Source organism: Sitophilus oryzae, unplaced genomic scaffold (genome assembly GCF_002938485.1).
Source record: "Sitophilus oryzae breed Bouriz unplaced genomic scaffold, Soryzae_2.0 scaffold_1657_pilon_pilon, whole genome shotgun sequence".
Taxonomy (NCBI): Eukaryota; Metazoa; Arthropoda; class Insecta; order Coleoptera; family Curculionidae; genus Sitophilus; species Sitophilus oryzae.
The window spans coordinates 1,194,292-1,219,491 of NW_022146344.1; the positions used below are offsets into that span (position 1 = coordinate 1,194,292).

The 25,200-nt window shown below is 31.3% G+C and overlaps 2 protein-coding genes across 6 annotated transcripts in view; one reads left to right on the plus strand and one right to left on the minus strand.

Annotated features, from left to right (window-relative positions):
• Positions 1 to 10,832, plus strand: part of LOC115880742 (CREB-regulated transcription coactivator 1) — a 53,553-nt gene extending 42,721 nt beyond the window's left edge. For 4 of the 5 annotated variants that reach the window (XM_030898018.1, XM_030898019.1, XM_030898020.1 and 1 more), the window contains 3 exons: positions 5,042 to 5,255; positions 9,004 to 9,160; positions 9,330 to 10,832. In XM_030898018.1, the coding sequence (XP_030753878.1) occupies positions 5,042 to 5,255; positions 9,004 to 9,155 (366 nt within the window). In that variant the 3' untranslated portion in view covers positions 9,156 to 9,160; positions 9,330 to 10,832. Of the gene's footprint in view, positions 1 to 2,523; positions 2,947 to 5,041; positions 5,256 to 9,003; positions 9,161 to 9,329 lie in introns of those variants that run through there. The other variant, XM_030898022.1, reaches the window with a different exon arrangement.
• Positions 10,833 to 17,101: 6,269 nt separating this feature from the next.
• LOC115880754 (uncharacterized protein PF11_0207-like) lies at positions 17,102 to 23,603 on the minus strand. The gene is made up of 6 exons (XM_030898034.1): positions 23,428 to 23,603; positions 23,190 to 23,379; positions 21,504 to 21,932; positions 18,219 to 18,514; positions 18,031 to 18,164; positions 17,102 to 17,869 (listed from the first exon to the last, which is right to left on the minus strand). The coding sequence occupies exons 1-6, from the start codon at positions 23,520 to 23,522 to the stop codon at positions 17,313 to 17,315; spliced, it is 1,701 nt and encodes a 566-aa protein (XP_030753894.1). The 5' UTR covers positions 23,523 to 23,603; the 3' UTR covers positions 17,102 to 17,312.
• Between the last annotated feature and the right edge of the window lie 1,597 nt (positions 23,604 to 25,200).

Here is a 25,200-nt window from a genome sequence, read left to right on the forward strand (position 1 = left end):
TTTTTTTTAGGATAATTATATTTTTTAATTTTTATTTATTGAAATAATGACATTTAAAAATTACATAATCACCTGAGTTTAATCAGCTCATACTTCATTTTATGGTCAGTAAAAAAATGACATTATACAGGGTACAATGTTAGAGAGATATATTTTAGATGATTCCTTAGGATATTTTACGAAAGATGGTTTATATAAACATAGTCCGGTCAAAAGACTAAGGATAGAGCATAATATCAACCAAGCAACCGCGAAGTTACCTTAATATGGCTGAGATTTCGGTTTATCAGTAGGGTTTTTTTAAAGGTGTTAATTTATAAAAGTAGGGGGACAGACTTAGTAATTTGCTGGTTTTGTCTGAGTTTTGAGTCAGTAAATATTAAAATTGTAAGGTATTAAAATTTATAAAACATTCTATTACTATAACACTGTTTGTAATATACATAAATAAGTTGATATACCGGGTGTGTCTCAAAAGTGGGTCACCCCTATAACTTTTTTATCTTTTTAAATAAAAAAACGAGATTTTGACGTATTCAATTGTTTTCGGTCACTTCCTGTTTCATCGGAAATGACTACATCTTTTGATTTTTAAATGGCACCCTCGGTTTTTTTGACTTTATTTGATAGAGAATGACACTCTGAATAGAATGACATATCATATGTCAACTTTTGACATTTTTGCATATGGTTTATTTGAAATTATAACTTGCGGTTCGTAACGAAAATTTGATTTTTAAATACCAAGTGTGGGGTATCAAATTATTCGTAAATTTTTTTTTTCCAAATATGCTAATGAGCCACCCTCGTCCCATTTGAAAAAATTAAGATATGATTAAAAATACGATTTGAACATTTTCTATAACTGGTCAGGACAAGACACTAAAAACATTAGGCGATCAAATCTATTTTTCTAAGACTCCTTGATTAAGAGTTCGTTAGTTTTTAACTCTAGATTGAATTTTAAAATATGATTTTTTATTAAGCGAGAATGTCAAAAGTTGATATATGATATGTCAATCTATTCAGAATGTCATTTTCTATTGAAAAAGTAAAAAAATACCGAGGGTGCCATTTAAAAATCAAAAGTTGTAGTCATTTCAGGAAGTGACCAAAAACAATTGAATACGTCAATCAATCCTAATTTATGTCATATACTAACATACCGAATCTCATTTTATTATCTGAAAAAAATAAAAAAGTTATAGGGGTGAGCCAGTTTTGAGACGCACCGGTATTATTTAATAACAAGAATATCCTTATGCTACTGAAACAACTAAACAAAAAAATAAAATAAATACAGTAAAGCGTAACAAACCCTCAAAAATTCAAATCAAATTTAAATGTTGTCAAGAAAAACGTCAAACAAAACGAACAAAATAATGTATCTCCTTTCGTCACTTCCGTCTGTAATATGAATAGAAAAATATTGATTTTTCTTAGTCTTTTATTTATTGGCTTATACTATTGGCTAAAAACTTAGGTGAAGCGCGATGAGAGTTCAATATGGCTGACTTATATTCCGGTTTATCAACGAGGTTCTAATTTTATTTAAAACGTGTAAAAATATAAGTAGATATAGTTCGTATCAAATAAACTTTTAGTCATATGATTAAGCTTGTCCGGCACAGCGTTGCTTACTTTTACATATTTTCTTTTAATCAAAATATTTTAGGAAACAAAAATAAATTAATTACAAATATATAAACAGATATTATTTACATTGACTAAACTCACCTCCTTAACAGTACTTAAGGGACATAAAGGGCCATTACTACCGCTTTTCCGTTCAAAATATTCTAATAAAGTTGCGATGAGTTTTTTACGGCTATTAAGCTCTCTTGTGCACTTCGCAATAAAAGAGGTTCTAAAAAGAACAATGTTCGACTGCAAGGTATGCTAGTAAAAAAATTTAAGCTTAAATATCACAACATAATTAATTTAAACCAAAAACTTGTAATACAAAACTAAGGTGTCAAAACGAATGACAATATCAAGAAATAAATAAATAAATATCGCAACTTGACATTTTTTACAGCATAGCTACCACCTGAACCCCAACGGGAAAAGCAAATTCCAGTTAGTCAGCCCGGCGGCGAGTATGTCCATGGTTGGCAACAATGAATTTAAAAATCGTGCCGATTATTTAACTAAAAGTTGAATTGGTATCGAAAATAGCTTAAAATAAGTTCAGAAAAAGCCCAACAAATCCCTAAAATTTCATATGAAATTTAAATATGTCAATTGAAACGTCAAACACACTGTCAAGGATGGCGTCCATTCCGTCTCTCATGTATGAATGCATGGATATCATTATACTTCTTCCTTAGTCTTTTTATTAAAAAGTTTATACGAACATGTTTTATAAAATAATGTTGAGGAATCAGCTGCTGAAATGTCCTTATATTCGAAATATCCTATAGTTTTTTATTAATAAAGTTAGAAAAAATGAAAATTTTTAGTTACATTACTCATTAAAGATGGCGCTAAGTGTATAAATGTGTGTGCATGTTGTGTTGGTAGGACTGGGCGCAGCTAGTAGCCAGCCTAGTGGAGTCGGGCTGCACTTGGAGCGCACAACTCGAGGTACCATTTACATGCAGATAATTTATTTATTTATATTTTTTTTTCTATTATTGTTACTTGAACTTAGTCCCTTATCTCTTAGAATACGTAAAAATATGTATTTTTATTTAATCATTTTCTTTCAAAATTTTTGCACCTTTGTCTTTTATAATGGCACCAGAGATACTACTGGGTGTTTTGTTGGTAATTGACAAATTAAAATAAGTAACAATGTAATATGTTATTTCAATATACAGGGTGTTTATATTAGTGCATTTTCGGTAATATTTGGAAGAAGCAAGAGCCAATGTGACTGAATTGGAATATTGTCGATTGGTTTGCAACATATAACTTGTCTCATTCTACAACATTTTAAGGATTAAAAATCACTAAAAAACTGCAAACATCCTATATATACATATAAAAAATTCTTGTTTTAATAAATTGATTTTTACAGTAAATTTATTTAATTTCATATTGTTTTGAGTTTTTAAATTTGAATTAAAAAAAATAATTTAGAAGATTAGAAAGCTGTTTCCTATCTGTTTCCTACAATTTCATTAAAAAAATGGAATCGTGCTTTTTTTGTTAAATTTTATATTTTTTAATTTAGCTTGGTCCAGTATGCTCCGAATTAGTTGAGTCGGAGTACGTTATTTTTATTAATTTGTCTCCAAAAATATACTTTTTCTTACGCTTGCAATTCTAAGATCAAAGAGCTTGCTGTTTCTGCGATAGCCTTCCAATGTCTGGATGTTAGTTGCTATACATATTTTCCTTTTTGACACTTCATTTAACATAAATATCACTATAACCGTTGTCATATCCAATCAGAACAAAATAAAAATTTCCTGTTTACATTGAATGACTATATATTTTAGCATGAGAAAATTTGAATGTACATATTTGTTAATCATTAAGATATAAATATACTGCATGATCTTGAACTATATGAACTGATACTGCAGAGTTTTTGTAATAAAAAAACGTAAATGGTTTTATTACATTTTTAGTAGGGAATATATGAGGTTTTAAATATCTAACTTGGCATGTCAGTTTAATGTATCATGATTTTTTGTGTTTTTCATTATAATATTAAATGCTTTAGTAAATTAATAATATTTAGCTTTACTAATACTGATTATGTAAAAAAATTAGCTTATGTTATTGATGTTGCATATAAACAAATTTTTACTATATTGATTTCAACAATTTTAGTTTACTTGTAACAATATTTTTTATGTCTGCTTCACCACTATATTTATAGGCTTATTATAACACTTCTTCCAGGCATACTAGCCCAGGATAAATAGCCCAGATAAAAGTTGTGTTTGTGTTATTATTACTCTGACGTAGTTTAGTACTCAGACAAATAAATAGGCAAAGTATACCGTTCAAAACGAAATTACCCAAGATATACAAATCTGATGTAAACAGATAAATGAAGAGCAGACTTACTAAATGCATTTTGTCCATTTTTAAAGATTTCCAGCCAAAGGTGGCATTGCAAACTACATACACACAGTTACAATATCATGCCAGAAACGACGTGTTAAATATATTTTATCCCATTCGAATTAAATGGCGAAAATACCTTAGACTTTTTATGTGCTGTATGTTCATTGGCGGTAGACAAACAAACAGAAGTATGTCCTTGTGTGCGGTTGACATACTGCTGTTTGTCATTGCCATATGAAGAGTTTCTTTATTGTACTACAACTTCTCTATTTTTTTTAATAATAGATACTACTTAAAATAACGCATGGAACTACGACTGGGGACCATGTAGTTGGGGATACGGATCGTGGTAGCAGAAGAATAAAGATAAATGTCACGTTGTCACGTCACGATATCATCAAAACTACATTTTTCACATGTAGGTGTACTGATTTTTTATCCATTTTACAAGTATACTAGTTTTTCGGCAAAAATGTCTTGCAAAAAGCGTGGCAGTTTTTCTTTCTTTGCCAAAATTCGAAGAAATAGACAAAATGGATCTAGAAAGTCTGCTCCTCAAATGCTTGGTTATAATTTAAAAATAGATGCAGTTTTTCATAAATTAGTTAGAATGTCTAAAATTGTTTGGTTTTAAACAAATTTGGCATATGTATTGAGCATACGCAGACGTTTTAAAAAATTATTTACGACTTCGCTGTAAAATTAACAGGGGGTCAATATTTGGCCAGTTCAAAATTTGCATGGGATTTCCTATGTTTCCAACGACGATGCACCACCCTTTAACTGTAATCGGTATGTTGGGTCAGAACAAACTATGATTGCTTTATCTTTTATACATGTCTATTGTTTAATATTTTAATTTTGTCCACATTAACTTCTTTTATTTCGGGGTATTTATTCTGTGCCAGATGGTATAAAAGTCCTGCAATTATTTACTAAAAGTATAACTTATTCTGGTAAAAACGGGCTTTGTGATTCAATTACACCTGTACAAATATCTGTTTTGTATACGCTACAGTCTGACTCGCCCATCGGTCAGATGCAATACACAGATCAATCAACGAATCCTCAAATGTCCCAATCGCACGGGCAGAACATGAATGACGTCACGGCGGATACCGGCTACTTTAGTACGTCGCCGTCGCAACAGTTGGTGTTCCCATCGCCGTCGCCGGGATTGCAGAACACGTCACCCAATACTCCGACAAGCGTTCCAGAGATCATATTGACAGGTAAATAAACGCATATCGTTGGCTTAGAATTTGCAGAGTTGTTTGTAACATACGTTACCAATGTTCATACAACTGTGTAATTATAAGTCAACGATTAAGTCAAAATTAATATATATTTCTAAACGAAGTGCTCATGTATCAGAATTTTGGAAGTTTTCTGTGAAAAATAATACGGAATTCGTAAAAAGTTAAAGTTTTAACAATTTTCTGAATTTCAGGCGTTTTAATCTGATAGATACCTATAGTTCATATCAAATAAACTTTCAGTCACGTGATTAAGCTTGACCGGCACAGTGTTGCCCACCCTTACATATTTTCTTTTAATCAAAATATTTTAGGAAACAAAAATAAATGAATTATAAATTCATACATATATAAACGGTTATTATTTACATCAACAAAACTCACCTCCTGAACAGTACTTAACGGACATAAAGGGCCATTTTTACCGCTTTCCCGTTTAAAATATTCTAATAACGTTGCGATGAGTTTTTACGGCTATTAAGCTATCTTGTACACTTCGCACTAAAAGAGGTTCTAAAATGAACAATGTTCGACTGCAAGGTCTGCTAGTAAAAAAAAATGTGTAAGCTTAAAATATCTCAACACGATTAATTTAAACCAAAAACTCGTAATACAAAACTAAAATGTCAAAACGAATGACAATGTCAGAAAATAAATAAATAAATGTGGCAATTTGAAATTTTTTACAGCAGAGCTACTACCTGAATCCCCAACGGGAAATTTAAATTCCAGTTAGTCAGACCGGTGACGAATATGTTGACAATGAATTTAAAAATCGCACCCTCGATTACGTAACTAAAAGTTTAATTGGTATCAAATATACAGTTGATGTCGTAAAAAATGTTTGCATGCATGAAAAGTTTTAAAATCTATCTTGTACAGAGAACGTCCGAAATTCAGATGCATGAAAACTCGCTGTACGTTCTTTTTTTTGTTTTTTTTTGAAGCGCACAATCAAATTTAATGGATCATTATTTGATTATTACCGATGTTAAACAGATGTTATGTTATTTTTTATTTCAGGCTACCTATAGTAGAGTGCTTTAAGCCCTTATGGGATGCATACCTAGGAATTCATTTACTGTGAACGAATTTTTATATATAAAACTTTTTGCATTGTATTGTTAATAAGATATATTACAAAGTTTACCTATTTAAATTCGTTGCTTTGACTTTAGTATTTAAATAAACACACATATACAAATGCATACATACAAGATGGATCCGTATTCCGGAAAAGCTCTGTATCAGGATTCCTATTTAATATTTTTACTCCAAACCTTTTACAAAATATGTGTTTAATGGTAGTTCATATTTCAAAAATATTTGTATACCTAGATGTACAGGGTGAGTCAAATATATATCTATATTTGTCTAGTTCAGTGAATTTGCTATAAAATTCCGGTTCCAAAAATACCTTAATACCATAAAGTATACTATTTTTTTAATTATGTCCATAGGACGTCATGAAGACGTCAATCTAGACGTCCAGGAACCTTCGTATGAGAACTTCTAATCGAGACGATCGACCTATTGTAAGTTTATCGCTAAAGAACCGCCGTTTGCCAGCTTTTCAAATTGATAATGAATTGCACCTAAGAAACGTACATATTGACTAACGAACTATAAGAAGAAGATTAAATGAAGCAAATCTTATGCTTCGAGACCAGAACTTACAATTTACCAAATGTGTTGACTAGGCCCAAAAGCAAAGGCATGAGAAATAAAGCTAATGAGATGAACCAAAAAACAAACCATCGAGAAAGGATATATCTAGATGATAAAATTATTTTTTAAATTTCTTGCGGTTTTACCATATTCCACAGGGTGCTTCAAACTTTCACCAAAATATCAAAATTTTGTTTTCCCTCGTACAATTAACAGATGCGGAGTTTCATTTTTAATTTGGAAAAAGATACTAAAAAGTCAAATAATTTGGCTAAACACTGCTTAAAAAATTATCAAAATCGGCCCATTAAAACAAAATATATTAACCTTTAAAATACCATTTTTCGTGCCGGTGAATGTATTTCAAAAACTATACATTTTAGTCATATATGATAATAAACTTATACTTTTAATTACTGACATGACAGTTATCATTACAAAATATACGGATATGCTGACGATACATGTTTATTATGTACAGGAACAAATCAGAACATCATTGAAATAAACGTCAACAAATACCTATAGAAAGTGCTATAATAATATTCTAACCATAAGTGAACTAGAAACAGAATATATGATAATTAAAATAACAAAACAAAAAATAAACTTTCAAAAAAATGATCTATTTAGTGTTAAAAATATAATAGTTATTTATGATATAAGTGCTAAAAGTGGCATTTTATTTTGTGAGAAGGGAAGTCCCATCGCTTTGAACAAAATAAAATCACTTTTAGCACACATATCATACACAATTTTTTCTACAAACAAGTTTATGCTCGTATATATCAAGGTATTATTACTTTTTAGGTTAATGAATAATTCATAATATGTTCATTCTGAAATCAAATTATTTATGAAATTTATGGTTGCTAGGGTAATTGTTATCGCTTCAGTGTTAAAAGTAAATCACGTGACTTACTTTTAGCACCAGTGCAAATGAAGCAAATCTTATGCTTCGAGACCAGAACTTACAATTTACCAAATGTGTTGACTAGGCCCAAAAGCAAAGGCATGAGAAATAAAGCTAATGAGATGAACCAAAAAACAAACCATCGAGAAAGGATATATTTAGATGATAAAATTATTTTTTAAATTTCTTGCGGTTTTACCATATTCCACAGGGTGCTTCAAACTTCACCAAAATATTAAAATTTTGTTTTCCCTCGTACAATTAACAAATGCGGAGTTTCATTTTTAATTTGGAAAAAGAGTACTAAAAAGTCAAATAATTTGGCTAAACACTGCTTAAAAAATTATCAAAATCGGCCCATTAAAACAAAATATATTACCACCAAACCACAAACCAAACCTTTAAAATACCATTTTTCGTGCCGGTGAATGTATTTCAAAAACTATACATTTTAGTCATATACTTTTCTAATGAAACAAACCTTTATTTTTTACTAGAATCCAAAAATCAATTAATATATAGGGTGTTCCATTACAAAAAACATAAATTTGATATGTAACTTTTTTGGGGGACACCCTGTAGAACTCTACATAATTTTAGAAAATGCTTTAAATTGACTTACATAAGCTCACAAAATTTCACTTCAATACAAACTTTTGTTCTCCTTGCAAAAACTGCGTCGTATATGTCGCGACACCCTGTATAATTCGATTTCAATCAAAATTTCAATGATTAGAATATAAGCAGAATAGGTATAGCTTATGCATTAGATTTATTTACTTCAATAAATTTACTTACAAAAAGAATTAAAATAATCAAAAAAGTAAGAAGGAAATAATTTAAGAATTTACTAAAATTACTAAAATAAAAAATTAAAAGCAACGAAAAATAATAGGTAAACATTTTAGTATTTTATCTATAAAACACAATACACAAGGTTTCACATTAATACATTCACAGGAATTGAATTCTGAAGTAAGTCTCTGGGCACTCCACTACTAGTAAGGCCTTGAAAATAAAATCAATATCAATTCAGTGATACTTAACGCCTTAATGACACGGAAGTGTATTTACTGTCTCATTATATGTGAAAATATAAAAAAAAAAACATTATGCAAATGAACTGAAAGGATTTTTTTACAGATTTTTCAGGTAGTGCTGACATGAGACAACTAGATAACGAATTCCTGACTGACGAACTGAAAGAAGGCTTGGGAGCATTGGATCTCGTCGAACTACAAATGCTTAACAGCTCTATAGGAATATCAGAGATAGTTGAAGATTTCAGGTCATAACAAAGGTAAAGGTTACAATGTAATCTGGGAGACATAAGTAAACCGAGAGGCACCCTAACGTAAAAGAAAACAATTGTTTATAGCCAGTTGCAACTCCTTTACATTTACTGATCTCTCTCTATTTATATTATTCTCACAAAATAACACTGATTTAAATCAAATATTTTGTTTCAGGGAATCTCAAACAGACTAAATTCGTATATATTGTCCAGTTCGTCGCAATACTTTTGTCTGGACTATATATTAAGTGTGATCGTTAGAGTTAGTGACATTTGACATGTGTTGCCAAGAAGATAGTGTTGCACAAGTTGCAAATTCTCTGTTCGTTTATTGGTCTTGTCGATACTAAAAAAAGTAAAGGAAAAGATTTTTTGTATATAGACCTTGAAGACTAGAGTGACCTGAATAAAATTGGTTCTAAGCTTTTTCGGACAATTAAGAATATTAGCTTTGTTTGAGGTTATATTTTTGAACCAGTTCAGAAACGGCATATGCTCACAATAAGTTCAAAATTTTAGGAAATATTTTTTCGTCGCAAATTATGCATTCAGATACGTTTGCATTTAATGCTATTAGAATGAAAATTCAATTAATTTAGCATGTCCCATCACAAAAACAATAATTTTGCCATATAAGTCGTGTTATTACTGCTGATATGATGGCGGCAAATTAAGAAATAATTTATTCAAAAATAGGTAATAATTGGGGTTGGATGACAAGATGACGAAAAGTATGATAATAAACTTATACTTTTAATTACTGACATGACAATTATCATTACAAAATATACGGATATGCTGACGATACATGTTTATTATGTACAGGAACAAATCAGAACATCATTGAAATAAACATCAACAAATACCTAGAGAAAGTGCTATAATAATCTTCTAACCATAAGTGAACTAGAAACAGAATATATGATAATTAAAATAACAAAACAAAAAATAAACTTTCAAAAAAATGATCTATTTAGTGTTAAAAATATAATAGTTATTTATGATATAAGTGCTAAAAGTGGCATTTTATTTTGTGAAGTCCCATCCCTTTGAACAAAATAAAATCACTTTTAGCACACATATCATACACAATTTTTTCTACAAACAAGTTTATGCTCGTATATATCAAGGTATTATTACTTTTTACGTTAACGAATAATTCATATGTTCATTCTGAAATCAAATTAATTATGAAATTTATGCTTGCTAGGGTAATACATAATACATAATGTCACATTTTAGGCACTGACAGCATGCGTTAAAAATTACATTTTTACTGACGTTTGTAGAAAAAATAATTTAAAATGGTATGCTCATATAGCAAAGCTGAAAAATGAAAATACACGCACAATTGCAGCTTTGATAAAAATTCAAAAACTGATACCAAATAACATGAGAATACTTTTATATCACACACTGTTTACCTCAAGGATGAACTATATGGAGTAATATGACCGAAAAGAATTTTTAAACTCATTGCAACGTCATAAGCAAAATGACGTACTGCTATATAAAAAAACAATACTATAAAAACGAATATGGAGTTAAACACAAACAAAGTTCAAAATTACCAGAAAATCACACATCAGAAGGCATAAAGTAAAAAATAAGATGGTAACCCAAAGAGTAAAGAACAACAATCCAAACATTCCACAGTTTACCAGAAGACGTAAATAAATTAAAATATATACAATTAAAGAAAGTAAAATGGTTAATATTTACAAGAACCATACACTAAACCAGAGAAACAACAATTAAGAAAAGAATGCCTTCAATGCCATTTGACCAGGATCTAGTACCAACAGGTCACTGTTGTCGCAACGGATAAAGAATGACGACAACCACAACTTTATATTATGTGTATGTGTATATGCTGTACATAATCTGTGTGTTTCTATACAGGGTGTTTCAAAAAACACGTGCCATCTCTCGTGGAGAGATTCCTCATGTAACATACGTCCGATTCTGCTTCACTTCGTATCTACGGGGTATTAAAGTCTTATTATTATTAGTCTTACAATTTATTATAATTTTCTTCCAAATGCTTTCAACGATTTGAATGAAATTTTGAGAGTAAACGTTACTAAAGTGCAACATATTTTAATGCTAAAAAAGTATCGACATATTCACCAGGGTCGTGCATAATATAATAATATATTACTGGCATATTTTTCGAAAAAATGATGTGCGCCACTGCATTTCTTTTCTCTGGTTAGAAAAATTGGGTAGACGGTTCAATGATTAAAAGTTCTCTCTTGATATTTTGTCGATTTCGGTCTCTTGGATAAGATAAACGCTATTAATTTTCGTTAATCTAAGTTCAATTAATATCAATAACTAACTAAAGTGTTAAATAAGTACCAAGTGGTTCCCCATCAAAAAATATAAAAAAAAGTTTTTATGAACATGAATGCGAAAATGCATATTTTTAAAGTTACAGAATGTTAAGTTTTAAAAATTAGGTTTTTGTAATTGCCTTAAATATCATTATTTTTTTTTAATTTGATGTAGATAGTGCTGAATAGCAGTGTTATAAATTGTAATAAAATTTAATAATAAATTAGATTAAATAAATAGTTTATTAATTTTAATTTTATTAATTGTGATTATCAAGTATCTGTTACAACTTTTGATCGGCATTAAATGGCCTACACAACTCTGTTAACAGGAACAAAGAAAGTCAGCGGGGCACATGTCTTTTTTAGAAAAATATTTTACTGATAACCCAAATGCACGTCCCTGGTAAATATGTCGACACTTTTTTAGCATTAAAATATGTTGCACTTATAGTAACTTTTACTCTTCAAATTTCATTCGAATCGTTAAAGGCACTTGGTAGAAATTTATACTAAATTGAAAAAAAGATGAACACTTTAAACATGTTTAGCTAAAAAACGAAGTATCATAAACGAAGCATAATAATTGGGTTGATATAAAAAATAAATCTTATTTTACAATTTTAAAATTGTATTAAACTGAAAAAAAAATATTTTTTTTAATACGTGGACGTGTAAGCGTTCGATTTTTTTTTCTCTATAAGTTTCTTGTTCTCTGCATCTAATGTAACCACTATAATAAAATAGTCGTGCGAGTAAATTCCGTCAGAGCTCGCACGTATGAAAAAACGCACGGACTCGCGTCCAATGTAACTGCGAGCTTAAAGGCCGTTTTACAGTCTGCAATAGTTCCTGCAATTTGCAGTTTTTCTTAATGAAAGGCATGCGTAGTTTAAAAACAGCTGATCCTTTCACGCAATACTCTTGCAGCTGCAAGGTCTTGTAGAAAAACGATCCCACTCGATTTTATTGCAAGTTAGTTGCAATTCTATAGTTACCAACATTAAAAAAATAATGGATCAGAAGGGCAACTGTATCGATAATTTGCCGATAATAACGTATTAAATATTAAATAATAAATTAAACTATACTATGTACCACATAAAATAAAACAAAAATAGAAATAAAACATTTAAGTTCTATTGAATTTCAAAACGTCAAAAATTTCTTCATATTGGTATCACTGTGTGAATACAAAGAATTTCAACAGAATTGCTGACTGTAAAGTGAATTGCAAATTTTGCTGCAATTTTTCTTGTGAAAAACCCTGTAAAAAAATGTAAAACCCGCTTAAGACAAGTAGAAGTATGAACGGCATTTCAAAGTACTTGAGGTTAATTTCTTAGGATTAATGTTAAAGGTAAGGTTAGGACAAATACTCGAAGTATGAATCCACCATAAGAGTCGATTTAAACCATATACATATAAACTATATACAGTTCATCGCCTATCCCTGCAATGTGTTGGCGTTGAAGCCGAGTTAGGGACAACTAGATAACCGGTCCATGTATATTTCACATAAGTTCGTTTGTTGGACAGACACTGGCGCAATAGCGCAAATCCAAAATTCCGAATATCGATTAGCCCTTACTCTGAGATTAGCTAATTGTCGAAGGGGAGCGCAAACGAAAGCCGTACGAAGTTGGACGAAGCCGTACGAATCAACAGCTGGTGCTAACGTCTGGTCTCTTATTGTTCTAGTTATCCGATCGATAACCACATCAAAATCCACGCTTGCACACTACGCTTGAGCACGCCTAACTGAGCGACTTATGCAAATTCCTTCAGAAGATTTATATACCCATTTCACCGGTTCGACTTCACAGAATGCAGTTTGGAGTCAATATTCTTTAGTTAATAAATATGATTTAAACACTAGCTACTCGGTAGAGTTAGCCAACTCTAGGTCGGTAGAGTTGGCGCATTTTAGAAGGAGCCAGGAGTGTCACGAATACCATGATGCAATAACGGAAAGATAAGATATTTCGCATGTAGTGGGTAGAGCCTATTAGAAAATTACTATCCGGGTGACGTCATGCGCGCGGAGAACCGATTTGCCACAGCCAAGGATGTTCTGAGATAAGATATTGCGCATGTAGTTGGCGGAGCTTAACAGAAAATTACTACCCGAGTGACGTCATGCGCGCGGAGAACAGATTTGCGACCGCCCAGGATCTTATCTTTCTGTTATTGTATCATCATGAATATGTCGGTGAACGCCTCTTCGGCGTTAGACAGTGCTGCGGGAAATAATTTGAAATATAGCGTTTGAATTTTTCCCTAGAAATTGCGTCATGTCACTGATGATATTGGAGGCTATAAGGCTGTGGACCACGGTTTGGAATAAAATTCTAGACATTTTTTTAGTAAACATGTGAATTTAATTGTCAAAATATGTGACTCGAAGGTCAAACAATTTAAGGTGCATACTTCAAAGAAGCCGCCGCATTATGTCGTTTCTATAAATCTAAGGTACTTTGTCACAGTACCTAGTGGTTAAGATGGAAAAGTCCTAAATAATTTTATATAAATTTAGATTATTTACTGGTTCATAATTGACTTATAGTCACCTTAGATCAAAGAAAGCTATTATTGACATAATTATACAACCGTCCAAAAATTTAAGATCGAAAATTGTCCTTACTTTCTTCTCTAGTCAATTTAAGAAAAAAATAGAGGTAAGAGAAATCAAACTAAAGGTTTCTAGATATAAAGGTCACCTTAGTCTCCCTCACAACTTGTAACGACTCTTTTAAGATTTTTGGGACTCTCGATGTGTTATAGATATGAAAATTAAGAGATAAAAACGGAAACAATTAATATCAAAGACTGAAGGATAGTCTTTAAATGACTGTATCAATTAAAGATTTTTAATTCGGTAATTACAATATTACTTAGTTTACCAAATGTTTATAGATTGGTTACATTTTTTATATATTGTATAAATTGTTTATCTTAGGTGATAAAATAAAAATTTTATAAAAATTACTGGTATTGCCATGTTACGCTAGTTGTTTTTTTCTTCTTTATTTTATTATATTTGTTTTTGTTTCTTTTTTATTGATACCTAAATATACAGGGTGGTTCTTAAGTACAAATATAAGTTTTAGGAACAATTCTTCAGAAAATTGTGAGAGAAAAAAATGCATTCTTTGTACCATAGTTTAATGTGTGTGTACAGACATCACTGGTAAATTTGATAACAATTTTATCGTCCTGTATATTGAAAAATAGGACATTTAGAGATGTAGTACCATTTTTTCTTTCAACGTTATTTAAAGAATCACTCCTAAATTTTTATAGGTAGTTTTTTATTTAGGGACAACTCTGTATATCTATAAATTTGTATTGTTCTTTCACTTCATAAAAATATTTGAGATAAAGTGATTTAATATTATCGATACAATACCAAAAAATATCTTTTTCATGTTGGACAACTGTAATAAAATATATTTTGTTTAATTAGTTCTATTATTTCTATTTAATAAGTTAAACCATTTTGTATAACCGATTTATCTTAGATTTCTTGTACTCGAATATTTTTTCTTACGGATAAAAAGACTGATAATTTATATTAAATATAATTTTAATACAACTAAAATATATAAAATAACTAAAAATATTAGTTATAGAGTATATTATATATGTTTTTAATCTTTATCTTAATAAATATAGCTATATAATGTGTAATTATTATGTATGTATATTTTTTTAAGTGAAAGAACAGCACATAGTATAAACAAATTGATGTACATAATTTTAATTAAACATTGGCAATTTTTAATGCGAATTCTTGTTGTGGGATCAAAATTAAAAGATATTCTTCAGATTATCCTCATGACTGAATTAAAACGAAAATGATTTCAAAAAAATCTGTGTATTTTTTTTAAATATTTGTATACATGTATATTGTGTATATGTTCTGTTTTTGTTTACAAAGTGCAATATGTTTTATATTTTTATTTTATATTTGTGCGAATTTTGATGAACATTGTTTTTTTATTGAATAAATTATGTTCTTCCAGTAGAACTGCGCAATTCTATTTTTTGTATTATTGTTACCTTACCAGAATTTTTTTAACATTATAGGCACTTATGTTTTACTTCATGCTCTCTTCATATATTTTAGAATAAAACAGTCACCCGTTTTAAGATGTTTGATTTCCTTTTATGTTTTTTTAATAAAAATATATATAAAATACAGCTACTCGCTAGTGAGAATATATAGTCTGTTCAGCGAGAGAATACATGACGGTGATAGTTGTGTTTAATGCACGCGTAAATTGTATTTTCTGTCATTTTTTGGGTGTTGACTGTCAAATTTTTCCGACTCGTTAGACAGACTTTGGTTAAGGCGCATTCTCACGACTCGTGTACTTGACAAACATTTGTAATTGGTATACAGGGTATACACGGTGCGTCGGGTATCTATACAGAATTTCTAAGTTTATTATAGGAGCTACGCCGCCGCCGCACTCCCGCCGAACCCTGTTTGCCAATAAAAAATACTTGCCAAGTATACGAGTCGTCAGAGTCCGCCTTTACGTTACTTTTTCCTATTTCAACATATCTGGTAACACTTCTCAAAAACTAGAAATACCTAAACAGAGGATTGTATTAGATACTGCGTTACGGGTCGTATTAAGAATATTCAGATTTTTAAAATATTAATATTTTATCTATTTTAAACTTGACGTAACTATACTGTCGTCCATTACTCTTTAGTAAATACATATATATGAGCAGGAAAAGAAGAATAGAACTATATACAGGGTGGAGCACCTCATTCGCCTCGGTTGATTATACGAAAACGGAAAGATGTAGAAACAAAATATTACATTTCAGAATTAATTCTTGTGCTGACTTTCAAGTCAGAGAAATAAACTTTACTAAAAAAATTGATTGCTTTCTTAAATGTCTACAGGGGTATAAAAATTGCTGGTCTATTTTAAATATTTATTTATACCGCTGTACCATTTAAGGAGGCAATACAAATTTTTAGTAAATTTTATTTCTCTGGCTTCAAAGTCAGCACAAGAATTAACTCTCTAAAGTAATATACAGGGTGCTGACAAGATTTTTTATTATAGCATGCATATTTAAATATCTTTAAATATTTCAAAAACCAAAGCATTTAAACATGTTAAACACTTATAATAATATAATGCCTACGAATCCAAAAATGAAATAAAATACCGGGTGTTCCACAAGAAAAAATATAACTTTGGTATGGATCTTAGTTCTGAAACACCCGGTATATTTTAAAATAATTTTAAATTATGCACATTGCCTCTCTACATATACTCATAAAAATGTTGTTTCTACATCTTTCCGTTTTCGTATAATCAACCGATGCGAATGAGGTGCTCCACCCTTTATAAGTATATTAGCCCGACTCTGCTGGCTCTCTCCAGCTAGACTTTAAGGATTCGATTAACTACGATTGACTACACACTTCAACAAACCTTAAATAATAAAGAACAAACTGAGAAAATTGTTATTTTACATTAGTTGTTTATTTACAGCCGCTGTTTGAAGTCATCATCACAAAATTTCAGCCGCACTGCGATTTATGCAATCCTTATAATTTGAAAAACAAAGTAAAAATCGGTAAAATCAAGAAATATATATTACGAAAGATAGAGTTTATTTTGGTAATGGTGTGTTTCTGTGTAATCTGTAACAGTGTATAAATTATAAACCTTCTTGTAAACTATTATTATATAGATCATATCATATTATTATAAATTTCTTTTACTTCTTTACCAATTTTACACTTATTAACATATCTTCCTTTATATCACATACCATGGACAGAAAACTCAAGACACCCTTTTTATTCTTTTATATCTAGCTAGTTCTCCTTCATATCCCTGAGGAAGAGCTCCAAATAAATCTTCATCTAGCATATTAGATAACTTCAGCTGTTTATTAGATTGATAACGATTATCAGCCGCTCTTTTAAACCTTTCTCTTGGAAACATACTCCTTTTTCTAACAGCTAGAAGATGATTTACTACAGGACCACCTCCGTGAATGGCTACCAAATCATCAAAAGTGTTTCTTTTCTTTCTTTTTTCTAAGTCTCCTTCCGGTCGTTCTTCAATCACTACGTAAGCGTCCGGTCGAGTATCCAAATAATATTCTCCATCTTCGAATCTGGGTTTTTCTTTACGTTTAAAATCTTGGTTGGGGTCTGCACACTTGCAGTTTTTATCACCCTTGCTACACTGACAGTACTCTGCGTTCCTTTTCTCCTCCAAGGATTCATCATCTATGTCATTTTGGTCTTCGTTCTCTTCATTATTGTCGTATTCTTTAAGGCTTCTTGTTAAGAAAACTTCTTTATTAGATGTTTCTGCTACATCATCAGGTTTTGCTACAAGATTCCTAGTTAATTTTTGATTTAGAAGTATTTCGAGGGCAATACAAAATGTAATCTTGTTTACTAGACAAAGTATTCCACCTATTATAAGCCTACTGATGGAAGACTTTTTCTCTAAAACGTTGAGTACTTGTTGAATAGCCCTTGCTTTTTACCAATATTCGTCAATCCGTTATGAATATGGCGTCTTCGTCGAATGTGTGGTATTAAACTATCATCTGAAGCCATTAGAGGATCAATATCACTGGTTTCTTCATCCACCAACGTTGCCATTATGTTTCTTTTGCGTCTAAATAATTTTTTCTAAATATATGGTTAACTAGTAATATAGATTCACACATACCTCTGATTTTTTTCTTCTTCATCTTCATTCTCCTCATTCACTTCTTCTGATTCTTCTATATTAGTTTTAAGATTTTCAATTTCAGTTCTGACTTCTTCTTTCAGTTTGCTGAGGTTTTCCTGAAGTCTCTTTTTCATTTCTTCAGAGACTTCATCTCTTTTTTCTCTTTCGTCACCTGCAAGTTCCATAGAGGGTTCTTCTTCATCGACTTTTGAACTGTCCACGATTCCGGATGTGACCACTTTGTTGTGTGTGTTTGAGACTGCTTCTTTATCAATTCCTTTATTTTCTTCTGCCTATAATATGCAAAAATTAAATATGTATTTACTGGTATCTATTTTTTTATTCAATACAAAACATGCTAGACGCTGCACAATCACGAGAACAAGCAGGCTTTAGAAGCGGCTTCAGCAGAATTGATCACATACATACATTAAGAGAAACTATCAGCTGAACAAAAGACTACGAACTTCTACTAGCCATAGCCTTTACAGACTTTGAGAAGGCTTTTGACTTCATTCTAAGCTAAGGCAATAATAGAAGCACTAGCGAAACCAGGTATTGCCAGGCCTTATAAAAAAATTCTCGCCAATATATAGAAAGAGGCCAAAGCATGAGTAATGATATATAAAACAACCCCAGAGTCCCCAACAGGCAAAGGAGTACGACAGGGAGACGCGATATCCTCGAAGCTGTTTACAGCAACACTAGAAAAAATCTTGCGTCGACGGGAATTAAGAGAGGAAGACCGAACCTGAGATGGGACCATGATATTAGAAAATTAGCAGGGATAACTTGGACCCGCATAGCCAACCTAGACAACAATGGGTCCAACTACAAAGAGAGTATCTAAATACAGGGTGGCACCTCTCATACGCCGCGGAAGCTCCAAGGAGAAGGGTAGTTTATATCGAATTGAAATTTTGGCAGCATATGTAGGTTAACTGAAAGCATTTTATAAAAATATATAGAATTATACAGGGTGTCCCCAAAAAAATTTACACATCAAAGTTGTGTTTTTTCTAATGGAACACCCTATATATTAATTGATTTTCGGATTCTAGGAAAAAAATAAAGGTGAGTTTTATTAATAAAGAAGCATTTACCTAAAATCTAAGGATTTTGACATAAAATGAATAGTAAATTTTAAATTTCTGCCTAACCTAATATATAACGGCTACCTAAATTTTAGTTGACCTTGTATAGCCTGATATTTAATTACAGATTACAGTAACCATTGTATGTTAAACCAAATTGAAATTTGACCCGAAAAGTTGTACAGGGTGAGACAAAATTAGTATGGAACATTAGTCACTTTTAAGAGCAAGTTAAGTTTGATTTTCATGCATCCGTTGTCCGATGATACGTTGATACGATATTCATTTTATTGGTTGAATTTAAAGGCTTCCATTGGTTAACCGTTTCTAACCAATCGAAGTCTTTAAATTCAACCAATAAAATTAATATCGTACCATCGTATCGTCGGATAACGGATGCATGAAAATCAAGCTTTACTCCTTAATTTTAAACACCCAGTATATTTTATCGGTATTCAATGGGGAATGTATATGTTACGGTTAAAGTCCGATGTCCGGTTAATATCGACATTAACCGGTTAATGTTTGGGTTAGGTTAATTTAGGTTAATGTTTTTGGTTGTTTTGTCGTGTGTTATTCTCGAGATTTACCGGGTAATGTCGACATTAACCGGGCATCGGACCTTAACCGTAACATATATTATATCTTCAAAATATTATTAAGGCTGCCTACCCCTCAGATAAAGATTTTCCCAGACATTTTAATTTTTCTGATTTTGCGTCAGTAAATCTTTATTATTTGAAAAAATCTAGATGGCTGTGTGATATAGGTATCTTTGATATACCTTGTGTTAATTTAACAAAAATTGAAGGTTGTAGAGTAAAATACTCAAGGGTAATAAAAATATACACGTTTAAAACATATTTTAATTATTACAGAATTAAAACTGGATATAAACCTATAATTATGCGACAAAAATTAGCTAGATGAAATCAAATGCTCAAAATGTTTCCTTTATTGTTAACTGCATAAAATGATTGTCTTTTCAAAAGGATCTTTTCATTTTAAAAGGCATATGTGGAATAACCTCGAAAAGCAACTACCATAATTTCTCTCATGTTGTCGACACTAGTTGGCCGAGTTTTGTAAACACTGTCTTTAACATATCCCCGTAAAAACTCCCGTAACAGACTAGGTAAAATAAGGAGCATTTAGGTATTCTATTAATTAGACTCTGAATAGAATCATATCAATTAATTCTTTCTGATGTAGGATAAGTTTGCATTTTCGGCAAATTTCTGAGAATTTTTTTTGTTTTAATTGACACAAAATGATAACTAGTTGTTAAAGTCGGACTAATTAGACAGCTTAGTTGAAGTAACGTCAGACATATCACAGCCACCTAGATTTTATCAAATAATAAATATCTACCCAGATCAAATCATGTAAATGAAAATATCTAGGAAAATCTTTGTTTGAGGGGTAGGCAACCTTAATAGTACTTTGAAGAGACATGAATTCTCCATTGAATATCGGAATAATATACTGGGTGTTTCATTTAAAATAAGAGAGTAACATGCTTTTAAAGGTGACCAATGTTCAGTATTAAGTTTGTCTCACCCTGTATAACTTTTTGGATCAAGTTTTAATTTGATTTAAAGTACAATAGTTAATTTAACTATATATTAGGCTATACCGGGTAAATTCCAATTTAGGTAGCTTTTATTGTAATTTAAAAATTGTTCTTTATTTCTAGAAAATGTAAAATACGTCAAAAACCTTACATTTTAGTCATATACTTCTCTTATAAAACTCACCTTTATTTTTCTCCCAGAATCCGAAAACAATTATATATAGGGTGTTTTATTACAAAAAACACAACTTTGATATGTAACTTTTTTTGGGGACACCCTGTAGAACTCTCTATATTTTTAAAAAGTGATTAAATAAACCGGAGATATGGTCACAAAATTTCATTTCAATACAAACTGTCGTTCTCCTTGGAGCCTCCGCGGCATATGAGAGGCGCCACTCTGTATGTGAGGGAGGCTACACCGTAATTGGAAATGGTTGAAGAAGCTGAAAATGTTGATGATGATGATTTTTTTTATTTAATTATTATGTAATCTGTCGAGTGAGAGAAAATATATTTCGACAGATACAAAATGACATCAACTGTCACTGTCATATATATTGCAAGCGAGCTGTGTGTTGTGTTCTCTGTAAATTACGAAAGCCTAAAAATTACCTCGTTTGCACTTTCCACAGCTCCATCTTTTTCTTCTTCAAGCTCACGTTTATCCAAGCGATTCTCATCGTCAATAAGTCCCATTTCGTTCAGTATGTTTTGCAAGTCGTCTTCTGCTGACAGCTGACTATTTTCTTCGATTTTCGATAGAGCACTGTTTAAGGAATTCAGGTGCTTCTCGTTCATCAAATTAACAGGTTTCAAGTCACGCCTGGGCCGGCTTTCTTGGGCCTTGTCCATCTTGCTATCGACTTTAAACTTGGCGAAGATATAAGGGTATCTGTCGTTGGACGCTTTTGCTTTGGTGTCTTCTTCAAAATTGGAAACTTCAGCATCAAAGGCTTGTCGTTTTGACATTATGGGGTTTATATCTACGGCTAGTTCTTCTTCTGCATCGATGGGTAAAAGTTTGTAACTGTCCTCGTAAGGCTATAGAAAAAGAGCTGTTATTCCAGGCTTAATAACTTTATATTTTGACCACGAAACAAAAAAATCAACCATACGATATTACTATGTATTCTTTAAATATTTGTTTGCCTACTTCTAAATATAGTAATATGTATGCTATTAAATAGGTCAGGGGCTTGGAACACCCTCAACATGAAAGTACTCCACTCTTCCAACTCCCATTGGATGATACACCAAGAATTTACAACATTGAGAAACACCTCACTGTAGTATTCATCAATAAAAAGGACTGGAAAAGAGAAACATTTCAACATGTAAAAGACCATACCATAACGTGGTATACTGATGCTTCCAAAATCAGGACAAGGATATTTAGGCCGAAAACTAAATACTCCGAACCTATCCCAGCATCCTTATCTTAATCTACGCTATCGAAAGACGCGTACAATTCGTCTTAGATAGAAATTATCGAAAACAAGAAATAGCCATCTTATCCAACAGTCAAGCAGCACTAAAAGCGATCAATTAAGTAACCATCAATTTCAAATTGGCCAAAGAATGCCTAGAGAAGCTGGATGATCGGCAAAGAAAATAAAGTCCTCCTACTTTAGGTGCCCGATCACCAAAGGATAGAATACAATAAAAAAGCAAACGATCTAGCTAGAAAAAGAGCGAACACTCCACTAACTGGACCAGAACCGTTCTGCTTTCCAAGTGGAAACCAACTTAAAGCGGAACTGAAGAACCTGGAAGACTCCTGCTATAACCTAAAATGGCAGTCCTTCAATGATCTAAGACACTCGAAAAAGTCCTACAGAACTTACGACCGAGAAAAATCAAAGATTTTTCTTGATTTAAGTAAAAACAATCTTCGGATTGTCACGGGTTTTCTTACAGAACACTGTTTCCCATACGAACCCTCAGTAGATTGAAGCTGTGAAACAACGGCGAATGCAGATTCTGTGTAGAAAATGGGTAAACACCAGAACAACTTATCACTGAGTGCGCCGAGACGACAACCATAAACTTGGGTACTTGTTGTGCCATGCATAACTTTGGGTACGGGTGATGTCGAAGATAGAGAGCTAGTCTCTGTGGAGTCGTCTCAGATACTCACTTTTGTCAAAGCCCTGGGTATAATGAGTTATAACTCATGAAAGGGTACAATACATACACACATACCTAATAGATCTGTAAGGTCGCGATGGTTCACCCCCCTCCTAAAACATTCTACATTCTACATGCTAATGAATTTCTGATTCGATTTTATTTACATACTTGTAATATCCCAACAGGATCTCCGTTTTTATACATTATAGCACAGTTTTTTTGAACAGTCTCTGCATATTCCCTACGTTTGATATTGTGCCCTTTGACGTTCATAATTTTTGAATGCTTCATGTGATGCGGTCTATAGCTTTCGTGAAGGGACTCTGATTCTTCTGAAGCATCACTTCTTTCTTCGTCACTTAAATTAAGTTTCAGTTTATTACACACTATTATTATTAGATCTTACCTCTCTTTATCATTTTCTACTGCTATAATTTGCGAAAACGCACATTTTAGAAATAATATTATGCTTGTGTGTAAAATGAGAACGTGTATATTCATAATATTCCTAAATTTACGTTTTGAATTTATTGAAATATGTTACATTGTCTAGAGCGACAATCTGTCATTAAATGTAAAGGTGTGATAATTCAAATTCAAATAGTTTATTGCAAAAATAGTCATATTACAAAAACCACTTGTTACATATTATGACACGATAGTATTTTTAGAATAGCATATCGACTGAGTATAATATAACATTTTATAAACGAAATTTTGGGAATTAAAACAACTTTCGTTGCACGTCATCAATGACACCATGCGTCGTCTTATGGAGTTTGCTGGTGGTCGTATTATGATGTGCAACGAAAGTTATCTTAATTTCCCATTACCCTGTACTGTACGGGATGGGTCAACGATACAGTAAAGTGCATTGCCTCATTTGATTTCAAAATTACAAAAAATGTTAAATGGAAAAGTTTTAGGGAATGTTTATGATACGCAATTTAAAATTATTTTTGAAAAAAATGTGTCGGATATGACATTATATGTTTTTTAATGTCTCACTAGAGTGTATCATTCTAGTTTTTATTTTATTTTCAGATTCTATGTAAAGTTCTAACTTTTTATATACAGAGTATCAAAAAATAGTGTATCTAACTTTGGTGGGTGATTCTACAGATAAAAATAAAACAAAAGTTCCTATGCATGAACATATGCTCATGAACATATGCTCTAAAATGATGAAATCTTAAGAAATTATAAATAAATTAATCTCATCATTTCGCTAATACTTAAATCGACGCATCGTAACCTTTAAACGCAAATATCTTGAAAACCGTCCACCTTATCCAAATAAACGATGAGTACCTTTCTTACGTAAAAAAATCCTAGCTTTTTATATGTCATGTGTTTAAATTACTTTATCTGTAAGGATAAAAACGTACCACCACTAATGCTCTCTGCTATAATAGAAAGTACCCTTTCAAGGCTCTGTTACGGAATTTTAAATTATCCCCATTCGCTTTGGCATTTAAATGTGTGTAAGAGTATCAAATTTCAAGAAAAACGGTTTACCACTCTTGTTAAAAATAAACAAAATACCGTATGATCGAAAAAAAACGGCGTTCAGTTGGCTTGGAAATGACGATCGATGGCAGTTCTCATATAATGTGACATATAAAATGACAGCGATCTTCATTTAATAGCCATTTTTATTCGATCATACGGTATATTATTTTTATTTACCCTTTCGAGTGTTCTAACTTCTTTAGAAAGCATTTTAGGGCTTATGTTCATAAGAACTTTTTGTTTCCTGTTAATTCATCCTCTATAATATTACTCATTAATAAGTAGTTTATTAATTTAATACCATTTATTATTTACTTTAAAACTACTATCCTTCTACTATTTACTATTAAATTTATCACTATTGTATTATTATTTGCTATTATCCTTGTTTATATACACAAGGCTATTATATATATAAATTTCTTTTAGAGTGTTTTAAAGCATCTAACTCAAATATCTGTACATACTGTATCTCTTTATCTCTATTAAACCCCTATCAAATTTGAGTACCAACCCCAACTTCAGAAACCAACTTCAATTTCATTTCTTACCATAATAAAATCAATTTTTTTTTAAATAAATTGAAATATTACAAAAATTTAGAAAACAAATTAGTTACATAGGTACCTACATATTTCAAGATAATTCCAATAAATAAAACAGATGG